Genomic DNA, 26,652 nt, shown 5'->3' on the forward strand with positions numbered 1-26,652 from the left:
TCTATTGCTTTTACCAAGACTTTGAAATGTGTTATTATATAGTGGTGGGCTTGGCGGGATCAACTTAAAACATTTCCTGAGTTTTATTTTGAAGAATGTGTCTTCATTTCATACAGCTCTAAGAGTACCATTTTGAGATGTTGGTATTATAACAATGTCAAAACTGAAAAGAAGATCAAACCAAAAAGTTAACTGCATCGACCAATCACAAGATCACAGGTGAGGAAGCATTCAGGAGTCATGCAGAACAAGTTCACTGTGAGGATGACAAGATGGTGGAAGGAGGCACAACTAAGGGACCATTTCACTGACATGGTTCAAAACAATGAAACACAGGTCGGAATAAATACCTACTAGATTAGTTTAAATAGCCTGATGGAGACCAAAATGTCTCAATGTCTATTAGTCTTTACACTTCTGACATGAACTTGACAAATAGTCTTTCCTTAATCCGAAATTACTATCAGGGAGAATAGATAGCTAGCTGCACTCCAGTCCAGAGAGACCAGAGCTCCAGTCTAACTTAACAAGGGGAATGAGGGAGAGGTTTCTCTCATCAACAAAGCAGTTTGTCTCTAACTAGGGTCCTGCAGGGGAGTCTAAACAGCACTGGGCTTATCTGAGCCACCCAGAAAGGTGTCTGGCCTGCTCCAGAACTAAGACCAGATCTGCCTGCGTTTGATCTGAGCAAAGATAACTTTCCCTGTAGATCATTCAAAAGACATAATCTCTAGGTATAGAGAAAACCTCCATAAGAGTTAAAGTGCTGTGGAAGTATCTATGACAGACAGTAACCCTGCTAGTGAAGGAGGGTATTCCTGATTAACTGCAGAGAGACTACATAGGCAGTAACAAACCTGACACGGGAAGGCTGCTGATCACTAATGCACAGTGGAGACCAGCTACAGAAAACAAACTAATACCTGACACAGTCATTGTACAGTCGTGACCAAAAATGGAGAATGACACAAATATAAATTTTCACAAAGTCTGCTGCCTCAGTTTGTATGATGGCAATTTGCATATACTCCAGAATGTTATGAAGAGTGATCAGGTGAATTGCAATTGAACTGCAAAGTACCTCTTTGCCATGCAAATTAACTGAATCCCCCCCAAAAATGTCCACTGCATTTCAGCCCTGCCACAAAAGGACCAGCTGACATCATGTCAGTGATTCTCTAACACAGGTGTGAGTGTTGACGAGGACAAAGCTGGAGATCACTCGGTCATGCTGATTGAGTTCGAATAACAGACTGGAAGCTTCAAAAGGAGGGTGGTGTTTGGAATCATTGTTCTTCCTCTGTCAACCATGGTTACCTGCAAGGAAACACGTGCCTACATCATTGCTTTGCACAAAAATGATTTCACAGGCAAGGACATTGCTGCCAGTAAGATTGCACCTAAATCAACCATTTATCAGATCATCAAGTACTTCAAGGAGAGCGGTTCAATTGTTGTGAAGGCGGCTTCCGGGCACCCAAGAAAGTCCAGCAAGCGCCAGGTCTCCTAAAGATGATTCAGCTGGGGGATCGGGGCACCACCAGTACAGAGCTTGTTCAGGAGTGGCAGCAGGCAGATTTGAGTGCATGTGCACGCACAGTGAGGTTAAGACTTTTGGAGGATGGCCTGGTGTCAAGAAGGGCAGCAAAGAAGCCACTTCTCTCCGGGAAAAACATCAGGGACAGACTGATATTCGGCAAAAGGAACAGGGATTGGACTGCTGAGGACTGGGGTAAAGTAATTTTCTCTGATGAATCCCATTTCCGATTGTTTGGGGCATCCGGAAAAAAGCTTGTCCAGAGAAGACAAGGTGAGCGCTACCATCAGTCCTGTGTCATGCCAACAGTAAAGCATCCTGAAACCATTCAGGTTGCTTCTCAGCCAAGTGGCTCGGGGAACAAAACATCAATATTTTGAGTTCATGGCCAGGAAACTCCCCAGACCTTAATCCCATTGAGAACTTGTGGTCAATCCTCAAGAGGCGGGGGGACAAACAAAACCCCACAAATTCTGACAAACTCCAAGCATTGATTATGCAAGAATAGGCTGCCATCAGTCAGGATATGGCCCAGAAGTTAATTGACAGCATGTCAGGGCGGATTGCAGAGGTCTTGAAAAACTGCAAATATTGACTCTTTGCATCAACTTCATGTAATTGTCAATAAAAGTCTGACACTTATGAAATGCTTGTAATTATACTTCAGTATTCCATAGTAACATCTGACAAAAATATCTAAAGACACTGAAGCAGCAAACTTTGTGGAAATTAATATTTGTGTCATTCTCAAAACTTTTGGCCACAACTGTACACATGCTATGACCCCTGGCCCTTTGGGCTGAACCTGTCCCTGAACTGGACACCCTGTCATAGGTTCTCTCACCATTTCAGCTCAAATCACAGTCAAGTTTTGATTATTGCCCACTTCATCAACACAGCATAACAACTGGGCTGGCTACTTCCAGCAACGAACACGACAGACACTGCTTTCAGAGCTCCCACAACCGGACCCATATGGTCATCCTCTCACAGCCAACCATCAACACCCCCAAGTAAACTGAGGTTCTGAGGGGGCTGTGCAGCATGTCATCGCACATTGTGGTTGAAGGTTCTGTAGATTGACTTTGTTTAGGCGGTGAAGGCCCCTGGGGGTTCTCTGACCCCCCCCCCCCCCCTCCCCCCTCTGCTCCTCCATCGCTCAGCACTCACAGTGGAAAGCTCTGTGGGGTCCAGCACACTCTCCAGTTTCACCGCTGCCATGGGAGTCTCAGCCTGTCCTGGAGCAGATGCTGCCATGCCCTGTGACGCACCCCCGGCAGCCCCCTTGTTCCCCAGAGCACTGGGCCCATCCATCTGGGCCGTGTCTAGGGACGGAGGGAGGGCTAAGGAAAGGACTGGAGCTGGTAGGGATAGGGTTGCAGAGGGGGTAGGGTCTTCGGCTTGTGTAAGAGAAGGGGTTGGGGCTGGTATGGGCGGAGGCGTGTCCTCACGGGGTGTGTCGACACACTGCCCCGAGTCTTGCACACTGTCTGCTGGGGGCTGCACCGACACAATCACACACACACACAATATTAAACACATGCATATTCCAAGCATTTCATGAGAGCAGTGACAAATCAAAACGATTAACACACACATCATGCAGGGAGGTTGGTACTAACATGCCCTAAACACCCAAACCTCATCAGATCATCAAATAAACTATACTGAACAAAAATAAACGCAAAATGTAAAATGTTTCATGAACTAAACTAAAAATTGATTGGCTGATTGGCTGGCTGGGCCTGGCTCCCAAGTGGGTGGGCCCACATGCTCCCAGACTCACCCATGGCTACGCCTCTGCCCAGGCGTGTGAAATCCACAGATTAGGCCCTAATTAATTAATTTAAATTGACTGATGCCCTTATATGAAAATAGTTGAAATTGTTTCATGTTGCGTTTATAGTTTTTTTCAGTATAAATGTGGAAACACATGAAATCTGTCTAAATCAAGCAATGCCTAGAATACACCCCTACCCAGTGTGTTCTGAGGCATTGAGAATTTATTTAATGAGTGAAAATGGCATCTTTCTGCCTCTGAAATTTCAGTGTACGATCAATTGTGTTAAAACTGATATGCCCCGTCTGGACAGGCTGTCTATCAGTACTGTGGAGCCCAAAACAAAAACAATGTGGCTGATAAAACGGTTTTGAGTTACTCTGCACCACATCTCCCGTCTTCCTGAATAATTTATATTTGGGGACTCCTGGGAGGGTGAGCGACGTCAGGGCTCAGTACCTCCATGTTACCCTTCTCCAAGTCTTCTGCCGTCTCCTCAAGTGGGACAGGCTCCTCAGGGATTGTCTGTTCACAGTGACCCGTGTCTTTATCCAGGAGGCAGGACCTGCCAAGGAGCTGTTGGTTCTCCTTGTTACTGTCGTCGTTAGGGCTGATGTGGGCCAGAACCGGGCTGACCTTGGCTACGATGATGGCAGAGCGAGGCCTAGCAGGACGTCCACGCTGGACTGTCTCCCAGCCCTCAGAGTCCTTCTTACCTGGACACAGAAGGACACACACAAATAAGAAGAGAACAAAACAAATGTCAATGCCCCATAGGCGTTAATCAGAAGGGGGGACACACCCTGAAGACAAAAGGACATCAGAGGTGTACTAAATGATGAGGATCATGTAGTTCATTCTATAGATGTGGAGGAAAGAGCTCTGCTTACCTGGTTTCTCGACAGGACAGGTGTTGGGCTGGCTGGGGACAGGGAGAGACTGGGAGGACTTGACACGCTCAGCCCAGCTGGGGCCCGTGTGGGACAGACGAACTACCGCCAGTGTGGGTGGAGGACCACTGGAGAGATAAACACATAAATCAGAACCAGAGAACAATGCCAACATACACAAAAGCATTTCAACCAGAGAGATTATCACTGTAGAAAAATAGTACAAATGGCTGTGAGGACCACTAAAAGAGATGACCCTAAGGTGAGCAGCTCCATCTGCCTCTTCCAGGCTGGGCTTTTCATCACAACACTCCCAGGGCCTACAGGGCTGTCTCAGGCAACAGACCTCCTTCATGATCAATACCCATTTCCTGCAGCATTCGATTACAGGGAACTGCACATATTGAACTGATGCTTCAGCAGTCTTTAACCACACTTATCTACACCTCCCACTGTTTCTGTGGCGAGGGCCAGTGAGACTCAACAAATTACATTAAACAAATGCCTCGCCATCAGCAATCAATCCCCTTGATCAGATCACGCACAGAGTAGCCTCTACCAACCTAGACCAGTCGGCACATCATATCTTACATTGATTTGTTAGAGGTTTTAGCATTTGCATTCCCTTTTCGCTAACTGTAAACATCTAATGATGGCTGACCATTTTACACGTAATGTCAGCCAGGCTGCAGCTGAAAGATGCTGAGGCGCAACAGATTGTACTAACTTCCCAGAATGTCCTGATGGGGAGTAAAACAACAAGGGATTTTGATGACTGCTGTTTGGTTCATAATGACTGTCAGTCATTACATAAACATGATGGTAAGCAATTTGAGCTCAGATCAGAAACAGTGGAGATTAGGGCTGTCAACTGAACCAGAAATGAGATGGAGAAATCTTACCCAAAGTTGAGGGCACGGCGAGCACTAGGAGAAGGGACCATTCTGTCCGATGAGGGGCTAGGCAACACATGACGACCTGGGGACATTTTACGCACTTCCCAAGCCAAAGACGTGGGTCTTGATTCAGAGGGGACAAAGAAATTATGTTTTTCATAAACTTGTAATATAGTGTAGTACCATAGTTCAGAGTGAGATTTTTGTCTCACTTTAGCTAAAAACAATTCAATTAATGGAACACAGAAACAAAGGTTGTCTGATTGATTAACAGTCTATGTAAAATGTACAAATTGGGAGACAACATAAAAGCTTGGATTTTTATATCTTAGTCAATTAACAGGTGTTGTGGTCACTGTGTTAAAGAGACGCCATTGATCCAGTGTGTTTGTGACTCAATGGCATGGAGCAGAGATGTCACTTAGAGGTTCCCTCCGGGAGCGATGGGAGTGAGAGAGTGAGAGCGAGTGACAGCGAGACAGAGAGCGAAAGCAGTGTGAGTACCCAGCCAAATAGAAACAGCCAGGCGCCCCAGGGCAAAGGATTCTTTGGCCGAAGGAGCTCTATTTTGGTAGATTCTAATGTCTTGTTTTGGATATTGTCTAGTTCTATATGATCAGGACTATTTTCTAAGTTGGAGAACATTAAACCTTTAACATTTAACCTGTCTTAGATACAGTTTTATTGCAAGATAGGAATGGCCACAATGATGTTTGTTTTTCAAATTGTGTTTTATTAAAACATAAATATTTAGTACACAGCCCACATTATCTTGAAAAATGTTATTATAGTTTGTTATTCCAGGTCTCAGTTTTTTTTCAGTTTAGGGATTCACGGTCAAATTCACTTTTAATAGAGAAACAAACACATTTGATGTTGTAAGTCCACAATGAGATGTTCAGAATCCACAAATGCTCAAACCACATCTGGAGACTATTTTTGAGGTCTGGGAAAAATCTACCAATTTTGGATTTGTGGGTGAAGTTACCCTTTAATTCAAGTGTGCACCTAGCAAGAGGCTGTTGTTTAGCTGTGTTTTTGTAGCACACATGATGGTAGAGTTTGCAAAACAAATACCCACTGGATTGATGAAAATAATTATCATATTCTGCCAAGTAAGGATACTTTGTAGTTAAGATTTAACTGAGAAGGTTTTGGGAAAGACTTTCCATCCATCAGAAGACTGTGGGAGACGCGCAACACGCACACACAGACATTCTCGTTACCTCTTCAGAAAGTTACAGCAAATACTTATCACTGATGCATTCTGCTCATTTCTTATGATACACTTGGGGAAATTAAAACATTTTCAATACATTTAGTTGGTTCCTTACTAAAGTCAATAAAAACATGTATATTGTTCAATTCCGTTGTAATGCCTGGATTCCGTTTGGGCCCGAATTATCACACAGTATTTGGACCAGAATGAGGCTCTCCACTACCTGTTGTTCCTGCAGTGATGATTCACCATCTTCATCGAATGTTTTCATAATTTATCTAAAGATAATCGCAAAGAAACCTACCAGTAAACTATGCAAATCAGGGAGCCAAATAAATGTATCTTTCAGATTCGATAGGCTACACTGACAAGACGAGTCGCTCACTTTAGCGTCAATGTCTGGCAAGTCCCGTCATCCTAGGAAAGGAAACCTGGGAAATCATTTGGTTTACTTGTCCAGATGCGATACCATGGACATAGTGTAACCACGTTGCATGATTTATGAATGGCAAAGGGATATGGGAGATCGACTTTATCCAGTCAATTCGACAGCTTTTATAAACTAGTCAACATTTGTGGTTTAGTTGTCAAAGCACAGTAAATAGCCTACTATGCTCCAAGACTCCGAGGCTAGCTATGTGCAACACATGAATATGCCAGAAATATTAGGCTAAATCGTGGATTTTGACTCATCGTTACCGCTTACATTACAAGGGACATACAAATTCACCAGTATCTTGCTCTCTCCCGTGTATAGATATTCGACTGCAACCAACCCCGGCACACAAAAAGCATACAGGGAGGTGTGATAGACAGCAGACTGCGTTTCTCTGTCATCACTCACTTTGTGACTGACAGGTGTCTATCCTATCAACAGAACGCTAGAAAATGCATGTTCATTCCAGCAGGAGAGGGCTCGACTGACTAGTGAATTGAAACTTTTAAATATAGAGTAGCCTAGTTAATATGAAGTGGAAAATGAATCTGTAATCGGTTGATTAGCCGACAGCCTAGGGTTGGGCAATATGGCCTAAAAATCATATCTACATTTTGTTCAAACTTATGTGCGATTCACGATATGCATTTCAATTTTGTGTATGTTCTCTCTAAATAGGCGTTGTACAATTAAAGGTAAAATACACAGCATTTCAAAGAGTCAGCAATAATCTAATGAATTCAGGGCGTGTGAAGTTATACCTAGGCTAAATATAAGCCTTCCACAACCATAAGACCCACTAATAGTGTATTTATTTCATCCACATATTTTAACCTGCTTTGTTGTTGTAATAGTCACAGATCTGGCTTTCAAGTCTGTCTATGAAAATGCCCTTTTTTGTTACACACTTAACTAGAACCATGCATAATGCACATTCACTAATAAATTACTAACTTCTTGTAGCAGGCATTAGGCTATAGAAAATAACACAGGTCTCATCAACAATCTCAAGTCCACATGCTCGTGCTTAGCCAGCTAATCTTTATATTTCAAGTTTAGCCAACTTGGATCTATTTGCTAGCTAACGAGGTTGAACAGTTTAATTGTTACGAGCACACCCTTCTGTCTGTCTCCAACTGCTTGAAAAGCATGTTAGCCTGTCCACTTTGGTCAGATGTTGAAATCAAGTGGCCTACCTTATTTATCAGAATGAGTTGCCAATTCCTTATATAAAATGGTGTGTTCTGCTTTATTGCACACTTATAAACAGGCTAGACAGCTTGTATAACAGTCTGGCTAAAATGCTGCTAGCGGTACGTGGTACCCCAATGTCGCGTACGACAACCTGAGCATTCATTTTCCAGAATCAATGTTCATTGATACTCTCGTTTTAGTAGTGTCTGCTCTGCATGCAATTTGAGTAGTTGAGACATAAAAAGGGTATGGTTAGAAAAGTTAACTTCTCTATTACAGTAAACTAATGTCTCAATGTGTTTAGGTGTCCATGTGATCTCTCAACTTGGTTGGCGTGAGAGACAGGGTAGGGGCTTGGTGTGTGTAAACCATAGAGGAAGTGGTGAAGCGAGAGGATTCACGTTCGCTAAAATCTGTCCGAAATAAGCCCAATGCATTTCTATGGGTTTAGTTTGGACCTAAGCTTGTCGCCTGTCTTTCCACCTTTGGGATAAAGACTCACATTGTTAGGGCGGATACAAGCATCTTTTCATTATACACAGATCTCTGGTGAAAATGGGGAGGTGCATACAGCACAGAAGGAGTGAAAGAGATGAGACCAAAAATACAACACGTGAACAAGCAGACATAATGAAAAATAACAAAGTCTTGATTCTTGCGATACAGGCATTTGGAATATTGGGCAAAGACATTCTTTTTAATTAATCAAATCGACATCACCCAGCTCTACGACAGCCGCCGCTAATGGAATATATATCTATATACACACGTGTGTGTGTGTGTGTGTGTGTGTGTATATGTATGTATGTATGTATGTATGTATGTATGTATGTATGTATGTATGTATGTATGTATGTATGTATGTATGTATGTATGTATGTATGTATGTATATATATATATATATATACACACACACACACACACACATCTGTGTGAGAGAGAAAGAGAGACAAGACATCGGTCGATCACCTGTTCTGGGCATCTGTTTTCTCTAACTTCTCCTGCAGCTGGATCCAGTCGATGAGAGCTTTAAAGTCCCGCACATAGTTGTCCAACATCATCAGCACCTCCTAAATAAAGACAAACACCTTTCAGACAGACGGGGGCATCTCAGTGTATCCATCACCAATCACACAAACATCTAGAGGCGTCATGCCGATAGGGGGCGCAGGGGTACTTGCCCACTCAGATTTGTCCAATATTTTTTTCTCTTCTGTAACACTACTAGCCACTTGTCAATTTTATGAAGTATGCTTTAGCTAGCCCATACAGGTTCCCAATCTCCCAACCTCATAACTAGCCTAGCTACCAAGAAGCCATTTCAGGCTGTTAATCATGTTATAGTAGCTAGATTAACCATGTTAGCTGGCATGGTTCGTAGGTTTTAGAAAAGCAAGGAATAAGTAAATGTACTGAATAAAACTCACATTCTTTAAAATATTTTACCTAGATTTTAGCAAATGCAAAGAAGCATATTTAGTTTCCTTAAAAAAAGAACCACCAGTCAGGAGGATAACGACTGCTCAAGAGGTATGCTTAGATATGCAGAAAAATATACGTTTAATAAAATGTTATATATTTTTTTGCATAGAATTAACAATACGATTATAGCTCTAGATAGCAGGAAAAAGCTGTTTCATGTGTTTGAAAGGGGCCGAGCCCCCCGACCCAGCCATCCTTACGTACCTTGTGTCCCTTAAGATTTTTTAGATGCTTGACGCCCCTGCAATCATCCACATATAATATCAGCACAATGAGAAACTACTTTGTCTTAGAGATTATGATTTGAAATTCAGTTCAGACTGTTCAGTGTGGTCTTGTAATAGGTTAACTTTGGAAACAGCCATAGTGAGGGAGAAGTGGCACAGATCTCTGCACCCTGTGTATTGTCTCTATTTGTGGAGAATCTCAGAGGCTCTATCCAGCTCCAAATCTCACAGCACTCGGGGGCTCCAGTAACCCAAACGCCCTCTGCACCTCTATAACACAGAGGAGTGGGAATCTGGGCCAGGGCCAGGCCCAGTCACAGTCAGTGGAGCACATCTCACCCACACAAACAGGTAAGAGGCCCTTCTATTCAGCCCATGACAAGGGAAGACAAAAACATCTCAGTAAAAATACTTCTCCCCGCACCACTGATCCACCACAAGAGGTGGGGCTGAAATTACCAATGACATTACCAGAGGGGCCAGGACAAATTTAATTGGCTTGTAATCATTTCTTGCACAGGGAGAGTCCGGTGACGCCACCTATTGTCCATCTGATACCTAATCTCACTCTACCCACTGTTCATTTCCCATCCTCTGTGAAGGTGGCTATCAAAATACAACATTTTAAAACTCAGTCAAACTGGTAGGCTACATAAGGAGTCATATTTCTTTAATTATTATAGGTCTTCTGACATGGTCAAAAAAACTATAAATCACAATGTATGTGCAATAGCCTACTTGTAAGAGATGAGGTTCATGTTTGTTTATCACAGAGAGGACATAGTGAGTTGTGAAGGCTCGAGCCAGTCCTCTCCTCCGCTCAGCACTCTAGTGAAACCGACAGAAAGGGGACATACTGGCTTGTGAAGACTATAGCCCATCTGTCCCCTCCTCAGCAGTCAGCCCAGGCAGAGCTCTGGTGATTGATGGGGAGTATGGGAGGGAGTGGTAATTGAGAGTAAAGCTTCACAGTGCTTTTAGTTAATAGAGAAGTCAGCTCAGTGAAAGATGTGTCCAGCAGCAGGCCTGCTGATTAGAGCTAGTTAACAGCTCCAGCCAGGCCCTCCGCTGCTGGTTTCATTTGATAATGAAGGCTGCAACAGCTGAGGACAGAGGGACACTGCGTGAAGGCACTGAAAACCATGTTCACGACACAAACCAACACACTTGTCGACAAATACTGCTCACCTAAGTAGAAGTACTTAAGATTTCCTGAGAACTGCATAAAGATTTAAACCTGCTAGAGATCATATGAAGCCTGATGAACAGTAAAAACATGGTCATTTCAGTAGCAATGAAATGCTGAAAACATTTATTAGAGTGAAAGTTCATCCAATTTCACTTTTAGTGTCTGACAATATATTGTGTGCCAAATCATGTTTATTTTTGCCTTGAAGCTTCCTCAAAGTCATAATGTATGATGCAGTAGATCCCTTCTACTGTAGCTCTCCTCCCCTGCATGGTAGCGTAGTATGATGTGGCATAAATCAGGGCCCAGATGGAACAAATGGTTTATAAGAAATAACTAATTAGACCTGGGGGCTGTGGGTTAAAGAGATGTGGGCGTTATTAATATACAAGCATAAATCAGATCACTGCATGGTCTGGCTCTCCTGGCTGGGGCTGGAGGGTCCCACACAGGAGAAGCCAGTGATGATGAAGGAAGGGCTGAACTGTATCTGTTGGTCTGTTAGTCTCATTCAAACAACAGAAGCACACAATCAAACTCTCCCCACAGTTCTAAATGTCTAAACTAGTCTATAGGCCTGAGAACAAAGTGATGTCACATCACCAGGCCAGCACTATGTGCCTGTGGGTGGCAGAGCGCAGTGGGCCTGTTTGTGTTTGTGCGAGAGCACAAAGTGCAGATTTACACCACTCCAGGGGATTGTGGCCGGGTGGTATCAGAGCACTCTGCTTCCCCTCCAGCTAATTCAATCATTTATTAGAGAGTCAGTCAGTCCATTAGGGCCAGGCTGAGGCTGGCTGGGTGGGAGTCGTGGGACTGACGGGGATATGAGCCCAGCCCATTAGACTTCACTGGGGTGAGAACACAACACAGCAGCCAGACTACATCTCACACAGCCCTACTGTCAGCATGGAGACCACAGGCAGGGGCAGTGTGTTCCAGCACTGACCACACGCAGTCACCACAACCATGCTCAGCATAATGCAGCATGGCAGACTCATCAATACAGCAGAGCAGAGCCAGATCAACATGGCAGGACAGCCCTGAAGCAGTATTACACTACTGGCCCTGCCTAGTAAACAAGGGCATTAGTGTGCTGCTGGAGTGACACTCAACAACATACCATGCCATGCCTGGTGTACACCACTGATAACAGTTGAGATTATTTCCAAAACGCTATTTTATTGTATTACCTTTATTTAACTAGGCAAGTCAGTTAAGAACAAATTCTTATTTTCAATGACAGCCTAGGGACAGTTCAGGGGCAGAACGACAGATTTGTACCTTGTCAGCTCGGGGGTTTGAACTTGCAACACTCCAACACTCTAACCACTAGGCTACCCTGCCACCCAAATATCTATACCCACCAATAATTCACATTTGTGTTTTTTCATCAGAAATTATTGCTTATGGGGCTACCTTCATGTGTGTGTAAAATAATATATTTTATTCAGAGATTTTAGATGTGTATGAAAATGTGTTATTTTGCTAAATGCTATATATCCATTGTTTAGCTGGAATGGAATGTTTGTATCCTGTATATATGACTGAGATATGCGGTGGTCTCACCGAGCCATCTTAATATGAATGCACTTACTGTAAGTCGCTTTGGATAAGAGCGTCTGCTAAATGACTCAAATGTCAAATGGAAATATTTTACATATAGATCTCACATTGTATTGAATAATATATATATATTTTTTTTTTATTGATGTCAAATGTATCATTTGTACATTTCTTTGTAATAAATGTAGTTATTTGTTACGTTTGACTGTAAAACCTAGCAGTACTACTACTTTCTCAGCGTGAGGAGGATATATAGCATTTTGCAAAACAACAACAACGTATGTGTGTCTCTGAAATTAAGCCATCAAGTGATAGATTTTAAACAAATACATTGAACAACCCCATGTCATGATTAGAGAGTGAAAAGACACCAATCTATTTCATTATTTATTTTTGTACTCTTATCAATAAAAGCTCATTTACCAATATTCCTGAAAATGGATGTATAGTGTTTTGGAATGAAACTCAGTTGTAAAGCAGCAACAATTTCATAACAAATCCCAATATCCTTATTGTGTGCTATCAGTAGCCTATCCTTTCAGTTCATATTCATTGTTGCCCCAAACAGAGACTCCGGCATGGCTTCCCTTCCAGTCGGCCAGCCCAACCTCCATTCCAAGCCCACTAGCACAACCCCAGAAAACCACACGCCACAAATCCACACTGTTTACACCATGTCATCAACATCCACCCCCTCCAGCCAGACCCAGGAGAGTGCCTTGTGATAATTCTCTCACCAGCAAGCCTTCAAAGGCCCCTCTGACACTAACCAGAGAACAAGAATGTGAGAGAGGGAGAATCTCTGTTATCAACTCAATATCTCCCTCTAGTGTTGATGAAGTGTGGTGCTCTGCCGTGCCTCCAACTACTTATATTTATCGTCTGTGAGCTTGTTGAGAAGGACCCTGTTGAAGTAGCTAGAGTTAACATATGACAGGAGGTGTTGGGTGACAGTCTGTTGGGTCCCTACCTTGCACTCCACCACACTCTGGTCAGATTCACAGGTGACATAGATCTCGTCCACGGCCCGCCGCAGATTGTCGAAGAGGAAGGCCCAGTATCGTGCTCGCAGGTCCACCTTGCGCGGCTGCCTGGCTTTGGAGGGGCTCTTCTCTGCTCCCTTTTCAAGCAAGGCGCCAGCTGTACTCTTGCTGTCCAGGCCTGCATTCTGTGGAGACAGCAAGAGGGGAGACTTAAGACAAATAATATGATGCAACTACGTCTACAATGCCCTCTAGTGGTAAAGGTGAATAAATAGCAGTGAGCAAACCATTTCACACATCTTTAGTTTTTACTACGTTTTTTTTATAAAAGGGCGGCAAAATTAGAATATGTGGGCTAATATTGGCCTCTATCCTCATTAGTTTAAGAATTGACGATGTGTTATGCACACCTGTTTCTTATTCCTGTGCAGACCAGAGTTGATCCGCTGGTTCCTCAAATGGGTGTTGGTATGAGTTTTGGACTTCCCTGTGAAACATAAAAATAATAACATTTAGTTCTGAAACACACACACATGGCTTTTACATTGATCTGGTCACCCTTCGTTTTGCCAAAGATAGAATATGGCCTGAGGGAGGAACTAAACATAAAAGTGCAGAACCTCACACACACACACACACACACCTTACATAACACAGGCCTGTAACAAAGCCCTGCAAGAGAAAAACGCTCTCTCTCAAGCTGTTCTCTGCCCAACATTCTCAGAGTAGGTAAAAGGTGCTTACTTTGGCAAAATGCCCAAATACTGTAGAAAAACAACCCTGTTACAATGAAAAAGCTGTGAGCAAGAGCAGGTTATTGGTATCACAGATTAAACATCTTTCTTCTTTATTGTAGTTACCCATTGCAGAACCTATCCAGCCGGTTAGGAAATATTCTGCCTTTGTTCATTCAAAGGACTAACTGGGTTATATGATGCATGTTCCTCAGCATAATCAATCGTGTTGTTTAAAAGCAGGCAAACTGATTGTTTTCCATCAATCAATTAAAACAACCCCCACTTTTCTGCCTAGTCAGTGGATGTGAAGCTCATTAAATCCGAGTCATATGGATATTTTTAAACTAATGAAGTGACACACATTATCAGTGTACATCTTGACACCAGTTTAACTTAATAGTTGGAATCACTAATGCAAAGTTGCATACCGTCTCAAATATAGAAATATCAGAGGGCAGGCAATCTCTAATCTATCTAGTGTAGTCGTCTCAGTGAGGGGTAGTATAGATGTGGGGCCAATCGAAAGAACAACAGAGAGATGAATTCGAGGATGTAATTCTGTTATATTAGATGTTGTATTACAGCTAAGAGCAGTGTCTGGACTTGTGACTTTTCCTCACCCCAATGCCCTCTGATTCATGCACTATAAAAGTAAACTTCAACTTCTGCCACTGGAGGTGAACATTGGAGTTTGCCCATCCAACCAATTGTATACCCACCAAGATAACAAAATATCTGGCAAAAACACTGTGTACATTAAGATAGTCATTAATCTGACATAGTATTGAAAGCCCCATTTTAGCATGTGAGTGTGCCTGTGTGCATTTTGACATCACTGACCTTCCTCCTCTTTGTTCTCTAGAGGAACACTCCAGGCAATGAGATTTCTAGCAGCACGGCCCTCCTCTGCAACAATCTTCCGCACCTTGTCATGGCTGTTTGAGCGCTGAAAGGATGCCTGCAGACAAAATGGGGATCACGTCAAATGGTACCAAATACCAAAAACTAACTACACATGGGCAAGTTTATAACACTGACAAGCTGTTGATAAAAGCTGGTGCTCTGTACGGCAGATGGAAATGTTTATGCAGCAGGGATGGCCTACATATAGAATAGGCTACACTAGAGAATGTGCACAAATGTTTTATGGCCATCTGAGGAGACCTGTCCCAAACTGGACAGATAAAGCATGTGAAGTTTTGAAAAGCACAATGTGGTTCTTCACACCAGCATGTTATGTTATGCTGCTTGGTAACAGGAGGACATGTACACATAAGTCTAGGTTTTAATCAGAATGGGGCATCAAATGCCTTATAATTCATAAATGCAGAGTACTGTGTTTAATAGTCTCTGAACTCTGGGCCCTGGCACCTCATGTGTGGGGGCAGTGTCTCCTGACCTCTCCTGTCTCAGCCTCCAGTATTTATGCTGCAGTAGTTTATGTGTCGGGGGGGCTAGGGTCAGTTTGTTATATCTGGAGTACTTCTCCTGTCCTATTCGGTGTCCTGTGTGAATCTAAGTGTGCGTTCTCTAATTCTCTCCTTCTCTCTTTCTTTCTCTCTCTCGGAGGACCTGAGCCCTAGGACCATGCCCCAGGACTACCTGACACGATGACTCCTTGCTGTCCCCAGTCCACCTGGCCGTGCTGCTGCTCCAGTTTCAACTGTTCTGCCTTATTATTATTCGACCATGCTGGTCATTTATGAACATTTGAACATCTTGGCCATGTTCTGTTATAATCTCCACCCGGCACAGCCAAAAGAGAACTGGCCATCCCACATATGCTCTCTCTAATTCTCTCTTTCTTTCTCTCTCTCGGAGGACCTGAGCCCTAGGACCATGCCCCAGGAATACCTGACATGATGACTCCTTGCTGTCCCCAGTCCACCTGACTGTGCTGCTGCTCCAGTTTCAACTGTTCTGCCTTATTATTATTCGACCATGCTGGTCATTTATGAACATTTGAACATCTTGGCCATGTTCTGTTATAATCGCCACCCGGCACAGCCAGAAGAGGACTGGCCACCCCACATAGCCTGGTTCCTCTCTAGGTTTCGGCCTTTCTAGGGAGTTTTTCCTAGCCACCGTGCTTCTACACCTGCATTGCTTGCTGTTTGGGGTTTTAGGCTGGGTTTCTGTACAGCACTTTGAGATATCAGCTGATGTACGAAGGGCTATATAAATACATTTGATTTGATTTGATGTGACATTGAGTTAGTCATGCCAAAAATCTCTTGTTCACTCCTAGCTTGCTCTCGCCCTCTCTCGCACTCACACACACACGAATGCATGTGCACACACACAAACACACACACATACAAACAAATATGCACAGACAGACAAGCACACACACATCACACACAACATGGTCTAGAGGATCCCATGCATGAATACCAAAAGAAAATCTGCTTTATAAGCAGTGAGTCCCACTTTGCAATGCCAATTAAAGACGGCTGTTTCCATCTATTGAGAAAGCCTGGCATCTAGGTTTATGTTCTCCATAACCACAAAATAGTTTTTTTGACACTAGCTAGGTTTCCATCCAATTGATGACAGATTTTCATGCAAATATTCTAAAATCCGCATAAAGAAAATATTTACATTTTTCCACCAGTGGAGTGTTTCCACCAAACTGACTTCTTGCGGATAAAAATCTGTGCGTCAAATCAAATTTTACTGGTCGCATACACGTTTAGCAGATGTTATTGCGGGTGTAGCGAAATGCTTACATTCCCAGCGCCAACAGTGAAAATTATACAAATCTAAAAGTAACTTCTATTGCCAATATGTAAAAATCGTTTACATAAAGCCAACAACAAAAAACGTTGCAACCAACAGGTAGAAAATATCATGAGGAATATAAATATCCTATAAATCACATTGGCTGTGCATGCCCTGTCTGCAAGGAACTTGAAACATTGTATAAAGTATTGTATTAACTTGGTCCAGCCTGAAGCTAGTGCTAGTAAACTTGCAACATTGTATAACATATTCTGGGTCCTCAGAGTTTCCCAGGTCAGTGAGCTCTGGCAGACAGACTCAGCTGTAGGGATAAGAAGTAAATCAGGTAGGCCTATTTTATTTTGTTTCCACCGGATCAGAGCATGACATTTCACCTTTCATGCTGAGTGGTACTCGGAAGGGAGAGAGCTGTAAAGATTTTTTAAAATAGGCTATGTTGAGGAACTATTGTCATTCTCAATGGATGTAAAAACAGACTTTGTTTACTTGCTGTTCGAGACGAAGGAAAAATTACTTTGAGAAGCTCCACAGTGAGTTAAGACAATCATAAATCGGAGGGCCTGTTGTCCGGGCGTCTGGCAGTCTCTGGGGGTGCCACAGGGTTACATTCTCAGGCCGACTCTCTTCTCTGTATACATCAATGATGTCGCTCTTGCTGCTGGTCATTCTCTGATCCACCTCTATGCAGACGACACCATTCTGCATACCTCTGGCCCTTCTTTGGACACTGTGTTAACTAACCTCCAGACGAGCTTCAATGCCATACAAATCTCCATCTGTGGCCTCCAACTGCTCTTAAATGCAAGAAAAACTAAATGCATGCTCTTCAATCAATCGCTGCCCGCACCTGCCCGCATCACTACTCTGGATGGTTCTGACTTAGAATATGTGGACAACTACAAATACCTAGGTGTCTGGTTAGACTGTAAACTCTCCTACCAGATTGGGGATGTATAAAATGTATGTAAACTCTCCTTCCATATAATGGGATGTATAGACTGTCACGTAGAGTAAGCCAGAAGACTACCCTGAAAAACCTAACCTCTATCAAATAAAAAGATGGCAGAGCCACAAAAGTACTTCTGTGCAAGGGTGTTTATTTACATAGTGAATCCGGAAGAGAAACAACAGTACTGCCATCAAAAGTATACATGATGGGACAGCTAAAAACAATGCTGCCCCATCAACAGCTCAATCCAAAATGGTCACCCCTTTGAACTGCGAGAGGCGCTCCTTTTGTAGGGGAAGCCCCTCCCATCAGGACATACCAAACACTAATTAATGAAGCCATTACCATCATCAAAGCCTACATTTTCCACTCAGCTAAACATTAATTATATACATTGCGCCTTTGTAATCCATTTCTCGTGATACAATATAACACATTTACAAAATCCCATCACTACTGACATGGTGTCCTCCAATATGCCCATTCACATGAACGAGCCAATAGGGACAGTCACTACAAAGCCAGCTCGGTTGCCATAGCTCTGGTCCTTATCCCAGCATACCCGGAAGCTACAGAGACGGAGAAGAGGAACAGAACCAAACAAACAGCGCGCTCATCCATAACATTGATAAGTACAATAAATGTTGCTTAACTTAAACATGAATGCTTGTCTGTATATTGTTTATACCATAACAAACTGTTACTAAACGGGAGGTAAGAATAAAGTTTGTAATGTATGTACTAAGATAGCGAAGTTAACTTGTGTCGACACAAGTTAACGTCGCAGGGAGGGGAAGATGAGTGTGTGTGTGTTAGTATACCAAACACTGCCCGCGGCCAGTGATTGACTTTTCCGTCACAGACATTATGGCCAGTATACATAGTATATCTGAAGAATACATAGGATAAAACAGTACATGTAAAGCAATTGTTGAATAGGACGGACTTGACTAGAATACAGTATATACACATGAAATGGGTTAAACAGTATGTAAACGTTATTAAAGTGAACAGTTTTCCATGTCTATGCAGTAGCCTCTAAGGTGCAGGGATGAGTAAAAGGGTGGTAGCCAGCTCGTGACAGCGACTAAGGTCAGACCAAGATTATTATTATTATTTTTTTAATTGCAGCTGCAGAGTTTTACAAACAGCCCATTACTCAAATATTGTTGCTTTAAAATCAGTGCACCCAAGAGCACTCTCTCGCAGTCTTTTTCACTCCAATTCAATTAGCATCCAAATAGATAATCCTGTTCTCGATGTATACAGTGCATTCGGAAAGTATTCAGAACCCTTGATTTCTCCCACATTGTTACGTCACAGCCTTATTCTAAAATAGATTAAATCGTTTCCCCCCCTCAATCTACACAAAATACCCCATAATGACAAAGCAAAAACAGGTTTAGAAATCTTTGCAAATGTATTAATAACTGAAATATTACATTTACATAAGTATTCAGACCCTTTACTCAGTACTTTGTTGAAGCACCTTTGGCAGAGATTATAGCCTCGAGTCTTCTTGGGTATGACGCTACAAGCTTGGTACACCTGTATTTGGGGAGTTTCTGCCATTCTTCTCTGCAGATCCTGTCAAGCTCCATCAGGTTGGATGGGGAGCGTCGTTGCGTTCCACAGCTATTTTTCAGGTCTCTCCAGATTGTGTTCAATCGGGTTCAAGTCCGGGCTCTGGCTGAGCCACTCAAGGACATTCAGTCTCTTGGCTGTGTGCTTAGGGTCGTTGTCCTGTTGGAAGGTGAACCTTCACCCCAGTCTGTACTTTGCGCTGTTCATCTTTCCCTCGATCCTGACTAGTCACCCAGTCCCTGCCGCTGAAAAACATCCCCACAGCATGATGCTGCCACCACCATGCTTCACCGTAGGGATGGTGCCAGGTTTCCTCCATATGTGACGCTTGGCATTCAGATCAAAAAGTTCAGTCAGACCAGGGAATCTTGTTTCTCATGGTCAGAGTCTTTAGGTGCCTTTTGGCAAACTCCAAGAGGACTGTCATGTGCCTTTAACTGAGGAGTGGCTTCCATCTGGTCACTCTACCATAAAGGCCTGATTGGTGGAGTGCTGCAGAAATGGTTGTCCTTCTGGAAGGTTCTCCTATCTCCACAGAGGAACTCTGGAGCTCTGTCAAGAGTGACCATTGCGTTATTGGTGACCTCCTTGACCAAGGCCCTTCTCCCCCGATTGCTCGGTTTGGCCGGGCGGCCAGCTCTAGGAAGACTCTTGGTGGTTTCTAACTTCTTCCATTTAAGAATAAATGGAGGCCACTGTGTTCTTGGGAACCTTCAATGCTGCAGACATTTTTTGGTACCCTTCCCTAGATACATGCTGTCACAATGCTGTCTCGGAGTTCTACGGACAATTCCTTGGACCCTCATTGCTTGGTTCTTGCTCTGACATGCACTGTCAACTGTGGGACCTTATATAGACAGGTGTGTGCCTTTCCAAATCATGTCCAATCAATTGAATTTACCACAGGCGTACTCCAGTTGTAGAAACATCTCAAAGATGATCAATGGAACCAGAGCTCAGCAGAGCTCAATTTCGAGCCTCATAGGAAAAGGTCTGAAACGTAATTAACATAAATTAATTGTAATACATTTTTCAAAAAATGTCTAAAAACATGTTTTCGGTTTGTCATTATGGGGAAGTGTGTGTCGATTAATGAGAACAAAAAAAGCGGTCTGAATACCTTCTGAATGCACTGTATGTATTGGATAACAGCACAATTGTTTGGGCTTTTTTGGGCATGGGCTCATTAAAAATGTCTAATGTAGGGCTCATCAGGCTCAGGTCGTGTCAGGCTTGAATTTTCGATCAAAGCTCTAATCAAATCCAGACATAGCATTATAAAGCATATAAATAGGCCTATCCACAGTTTGGTTTGTTTTAATCGTCACAGTGGGAACAACATCTATACACTTCCTGATGAATTCAGTCACTGTGTCAGTATATACGTCAATGTTATTATCAGAGGCAACCCGGAACATGTCCCAGTCCACGTGTTCAAAACAATCTTGAAGTGTGGATTCCGATTGGTCACACCAGCGTTGAATAGTCTTTAGTATGGGTAATTCCTGTTTGAGTTTCTGCCTTTAGGAAAGAAGGAGCAAAATGGAGTCGTGATCTGATTTGCCAAAGGGAGGTTGGGGGGAGGGCCTTGTAGCCATCCCGGAAGGGAGAGTAACATTATTCAAGAGTTTTTGAAGCACAAGTACTGCAGGCGATGTGTTGATAAAACTTTGGTAGAGTTATCCTCAGATTTGCTTTAAAGTCTCCAGCTATAATAAATGTGGCCTCATGATATGCAGTTTCCATTTTGTACAAGGTGTCATTTCCTTGAGAGCTGTCATGGTATCAGCTTGAGGGGGCATATACACGGACGGCTGTGACGAAAACCGAAGAAAATTCTCTAGGGAGGCAATTTGGCCATCATTTGATTGTGAGGTATTCTAGATCGTGTGAACAAAAGGACTTGAGTTCCTGTACTTTACCACAATCCCACCATTAGTAGTTAATCATGAAACATAGACCTCTGCCTTTCTTCTTCCCGGAGAGCTATTCATTCACAAAAAATGTACTCTCACTTAAATTTTCATGTACCGAATACAAATCTAATGTTCAATGTGTTTCCATCGCATTTTCATCAGAAGAATAAGGATCAAAACTGCATAAAAGTTATTGGGTGAAGTTTAGTTGCAGAGGTTAAAACTTCTTAGGGATCAAATCCCTTTAGCGGGATCGATTTGACAACATCTGGTGAAATTGCAGAGCGCCAAATTCAAATTAAATGAATTTGAATGAAATCTATTGAAAAACTTCAAAGAAATAGTTTCAACAGCATTGACGGTATTGAAAAACCATCTCGTGGCCATTTCCAAATACCCGGTATACCACCCAAGCCTACACTCCTTGCTTTCATTTGAGACCCAATTTGACATGCTTCTATGTTGGTGCTCATGGGTCCTTTTAGATGGAAATGCCCAGCTTCATTCTCTTACCAGAAAAGCATAGGAAGCAAAGGACAATAGGATCAAGCACCAACATCCCTAGGCTGCACATCAAACAGAGTAGCCAAATCCCACTGAAATTAACAAATAGCAAGCTACGTTACCATCATAGCAAATGCGTCGCCCAGCTGACAGTAAATATTAACACCGTTTCATGGGATTGGCAGCCATCTTATCACAGATGACTCTTGACATGAAGGGAAGCCTATCTTGACTGACTCCTAGCTGTACAGCATGAGGTAGGCAAGGCTTATGGAAAGGCTCTCCTGATCCACTTAATCAGCTGATGGCACCTGCCACCTGGCCTTGACTATGGTAGACAGTGCAGGTTGTTTATTTCAGCACTTCTCCATTTAAAATGGAGAATACACAGTCTTGTTATGCAACTCGGTCACAGACAGCCTCTACATGCACACAGGAAAGAGCTTGGGGTAGTTTTAAAAGAGTTACCCTTTTAAAAAGCAGGTTTACAAACAGACACATGCAGAACGAGGGGGGAGTGAAGAGAGAGAAAGAAAGATGGCTAAAAAAATACATACAGAATAGAAGTAGAGTCTGTATGCAGGTTCCTCGTCCTTATCCACCCCTGACATATTTTTGCAGCCCACTTCAGCCAACTTCAGCCAACCTGTTTCCCCAGCATTGCCACTTGTGATAGGTGACATCATCATCTGACAGCAGGATCAAAATAGACCGTGTGTAGCTAGCACTTCTATAGCAACTTGCCCAGCTGTGTCAACTTCACCACAAATGGTGATTGAGACAGCCAGGTGCTTAGTGGGCTGTCAATCCTTTCTGCTCCGTTTGTAATCAGGGCTGAGCTTGGAGCACTGTGCTGAGCTAGCATCCAGCCCCTGGGCCTGTGCTGCAGACCACTGCTGCTGCTGTCCGTCTGCCTTCCTGCCACTCACCCGGGTCTCCTCTCCTTTCCTCTGCACTGCTTCCTGTGTTTACAGCTCCTCTCATCTCACAGGCCTGCCCCTCAGCACCCGTCCTCCACTGCCAGAAATGACTGTAGCTGCAGGCTCAAGGAGTGTGCTAATGTAAGCCTGCATTAGCCAGAGAGGCTGAGGCTAAGCAGCATCCGATTGGACTTGGCAGTGGATGAATCATACAAGGCTGGAGGAAAGCACAAACCCACATGGTCCGCCTGCAATGAATCATACAAGGCTGAAGGACAAACACAAACCCACATGGGCCACCTGCAACTTTGTGCCAAATGAGTAAGAGTCTCAAAATAAGCTTTGCTACGAGCAAATGAGGTACAGTGCCTTGCGAAAGTATTCGGCCCCCCTGAACTTTGCGACCTTTTTCCACATGCTCCTTGGGATGTTTAAAGCTTGGGAAATCTTTTTGTATCCAAATCCGGCTTTAAACTTCTTCACAACAGTATCTCGGACCTGCCTGGTGTGTTCCTTGTTCTTCATGATGCTCTCTGCGCTTTTGACAGACCTCTGAGACTATCACAGTGCAGGTGCATTTATACGGAGACTTGATTACACACAGGTGGATTGTATTTATCATCATTAGTCATTTAGGTCAACATTGGATCATTCAGAGATCCTCACTGAACTTCTGGAGAGAGTTTGCTGCACTGAAAGTAAAGGGGCTGAATAATTTTGCACGCCCAATTTTTCCGTTTTTGATTTGTTAAAAAAGTTTGAAATATCCAATAAATGTCGTTCCACTTCATGATTGTGTCCCACTTGTTGTTGATTCTTCACAAAAAAATACAGTTTTATATCTTTATGTTTGAAGCCTGAAATGTGGCAAAAGGTCGCAAAGTTCAAGGGGGCCGAATACTTTCGCAAGGCACTGTATGCAGCAAGATATTTAGTGTGAGCAGGGATTCTTATAGAAAACAATGCAATGCCTAAAAAAATGGCTGAACAGGATCTATTAAGAATTTTGACTTTATGTCGGAGCAATAACCCGAGCACAACCATCTTTAGAAAGTACATCCACAGCTCCAGTGAAATACGTTTTTTCCTAATGACTGACATAACACTACAGAGTGAAGTATTTTACTGTTTTAATTTTATCAACTGGCATATTATGTCAGCACATGGTGACAAAGCATTGCAAAAAAAATGTGAATGTCGGACAAAATCTATGGAGCCAAACAGCTGCAAAAAGGTTGAACACACATATCGTTAGGATCGTAAGAAAAGCCATGTGTGAAACCTGAAATGTAAAATGTGAAATTTCATCTATGAACATTCAAACACCATGTTACGATAACGGAATAACATTTTAGGCTTGAAACAATAGTGTGTCGCAATTCTGAAGTACAATAATACCTTTCAGAGTTTTGGCAGGTTCATCTCACCCCAAAATGTTTTTTTTGTATATATATATATATATACTATTAAATCTCACATTTCACATTCATAAAATAAAGTTTTTTTTTTTATTTTATTTCACCTTTATTTAACCAGGTAGGCTAGTTGAGAACAAGTTCTCATTTGCAACTGCGACCTGGCCAAGATAAGGCATAGCAGTGTGAACAGACAACACAGAGTTACACATGGAGTAAACAATTAACAAGTCAATAACACAGTAGAAAAAAGGGGAGTCTATATATACATTGTGTGCAAAAGGCATGAGAAGGTAGGCAAATAATTACAATTATGCAGATTAACACTGGAGTGATAAATGATCAGATGGTTATGTACAGGTAGAGATATTGGTGTGCAAAAGAGCAGAAAAATAAATAAATAAAAACAGTATGGGGATGAGGTAGGTGAAAATGGGTGGGCTATTTACCAATAGACTATGTACAGCTGCAGCGATCGGTTAGCTGCTCAGATAGCAGATGTTTGAAGTTGGTGAGGGAGATAAAAGTCTCCAACTTCAGCGATTTTTGCAATTCGTTCCAGTCACAGGCAGCAGAGAACTGGAACGAAAGGCGGCCAAATGAGGTGTTGGCTTTAGGGATGATCAGTGAGATACACCTGCTGGAGCGCGTGCTACGGATGGGTGTTGCCATCGTAACCAGTGAACTGAGATAAGGCGGAGCTTTACCTAGCATGGACTTGTAGATGACCTGGAGCCAGTGGGTCTGGCGACGAATATGTAGCGAGGGCCAGCCGACTAGAGCATACAAGTCGCAGTGGTGGGTGGTATAAGGTGCTTTAGTGACAAAACGGATGGCACTGTGATAAACTGCATCCAGTTTGCTGATGTTTGCTGGGTGACGTAATGTTAGCTAGCGAACCAGCAACCTAATGCTATCTAGCTAGCTAACAGCATATCTTGGGATATTTTGTTTAGACATGTACAGCTGAAGTCGGACGTTTACATACACCTTAACCAAATACATTTAAACTCAGTTTTTCACAATTCCTGACATTTAATCCTAGTAAAAATTCCCTGTCAGTTAGGATCACCACTTTATTGGAAGAATGTGAAATGTCAGAATAATAGTACAGAGAATTATTTATTTCAGCTTTTATGTCTTTCATCACATTCCCAGTGGGTCAGAAGTTTACATACACTAATTAGTATTTGGTAGCATTGCCTTTAAATGGTTTAATTTGGGTCAAACCTTTTGGGTAGCCTTCCCACAAGCATCCCACAATAGTTGGGTGAATTTTGGCCCATTCCTCCTGACAGAGCTGGTGTAACCGAGTCAGGTTTGTAGGCCTCCTTTCTCACACATGCTTTTTCAGTTCTGCCCACAAATGTTCTAAAGGATTGAGGTCAGGGCTTTTTGATGGCCACTCCAATACCTTGACTTTGTTGTCCTTAAGCCATTTTCCACAACTTTGGAAGTATGCTTGGGGTCAATGTCCATTTGCGACCAAGCTTTAACGTGACTGATGTCTTGAGATGTAGCTTCAATATATCCACATAATTTCCTTTCATCATGATGCCATCTATTTTGTGAAGTGCACCAGTCCCTCCTGCAGCAAAGCACAACCACAACATGCTGCTGCCACCCCCGTGCTTCACGGTTGGGATGGTGTTCTTCGACTTGCAAGCCTCCCCCTTTAACCTCCAAACATAAGGATGGTCATTATGGCCAAACAGTTATATTTTTGTTTCATCAGACCAGAGGACATTTCTCCAAAAAGTATGATCTTGGTCCCATGTGCAGTTGTAAACCATGGCTTCTTCCTTGCTGAGCGGCCTTTCAGCTTATGTAGATAAAGGACTCATTTTACTGTGGATATAGATACTTTTGTACCCGTTTCCTCCAGCATCTTCACAAGGTCCTTTGCAGTTGTTCTGGGATTGATTTGCACATTCCGCACCAATGTACGTTCGTCTCTAGGAGACAGAACGTGTCTCCTTTCCCTAGCGGTATGGCGGCTGTGTGGTCCCATGGTGTTTATACTTGCGTACTATTGTTTGTACAAATGAACGTGGTACCTTCAGGCGTTCTGAAATTGCTCCCAAGGATGAACCAGACTTGTGGAGGTCTACAATTTTTTTTCTGAAGTCCTGGCTGATTTCTTTTGATTTTCCCATGATGTCAAGCAAAGAGGCACTGAGTTTGAAGGTAGTCCTTGAAATACATCCACAGGTACAACTCCAATTGACTCAAAATATGTCAATTAGCCTATCAGAAGTTTCTAAAGCAATGACATAATTTTCGGGAATTTTCCAAGCTGTTTAAAAGCACAGCCAACTTAGTGTTGGTAAACTTCTGACCCACTGGAATTGTGATACAGTGAATTATACTGTCCGTAAACAATTGTTGGAAAAATTACTTGTGTCATGTACAAAGTAGATGTCCTAACCGACTTTCCAAAACTATAGTTTGTCAACAAGAAATATGTGGAGTGGTTGAAAAACAA

At 42.8% G+C, this 26,652-nt stretch overlaps 1 protein-coding gene across 7 annotated transcripts in view; it reads right to left on the bottom strand.

The window, feature by feature from the left end:
* scaper (S-phase cyclin A-associated protein in the ER) overlaps positions 1-26,652 on the bottom strand; it is a 116,052-nt gene that overhangs the window by 73,027 nt on the left and 16,373 nt on the right. For 2 of the 7 annotated variants that reach the window (XM_021571203.3, XM_021571186.3), the window contains exons 1-9: positions 22,390-22,878; positions 14,978-15,095; positions 13,811-13,887; positions 13,388-13,585; positions 8,923-9,023; positions 5,110-5,226; positions 4,208-4,335; positions 3,777-4,033; positions 2,708-3,037 (exon numbers count right to left, since the gene is read on the bottom strand). In XM_021571203.3, coding sequence (XP_021426878.3) covers positions 2,708-3,037; positions 3,777-4,033; positions 4,208-4,335; positions 5,110-5,226; positions 8,923-9,023; positions 13,388-13,585; positions 13,811-13,887; positions 14,978-15,095; positions 22,390-22,521 — 1,458 coding nt within the window. In that variant the 5' untranslated portion in view covers positions 22,522-22,878. Of the gene's footprint in view, positions 1-2,707; positions 3,038-3,776; positions 4,034-4,207; positions 4,336-5,109; positions 5,227-8,922; positions 9,024-13,387; positions 13,586-13,810; positions 13,888-14,977; positions 15,096-22,389; positions 22,879-26,652 lie in introns of those variants that run through there. The other 5 variants (XM_021571178.3, XM_021571170.3, XM_090206745.1 and 2 more) reach the window with 3 other exon arrangements.

This window comes from Oncorhynchus mykiss, chromosome 2 (assembly GCF_057628025.1).
Source record: "Oncorhynchus mykiss isolate SJ-2025 chromosome 2, ASM5762802v1, whole genome shotgun sequence".
Classification (NCBI taxonomy): domain Eukaryota; kingdom Metazoa; phylum Chordata; class Actinopteri; order Salmoniformes; family Salmonidae; genus Oncorhynchus; species Oncorhynchus mykiss.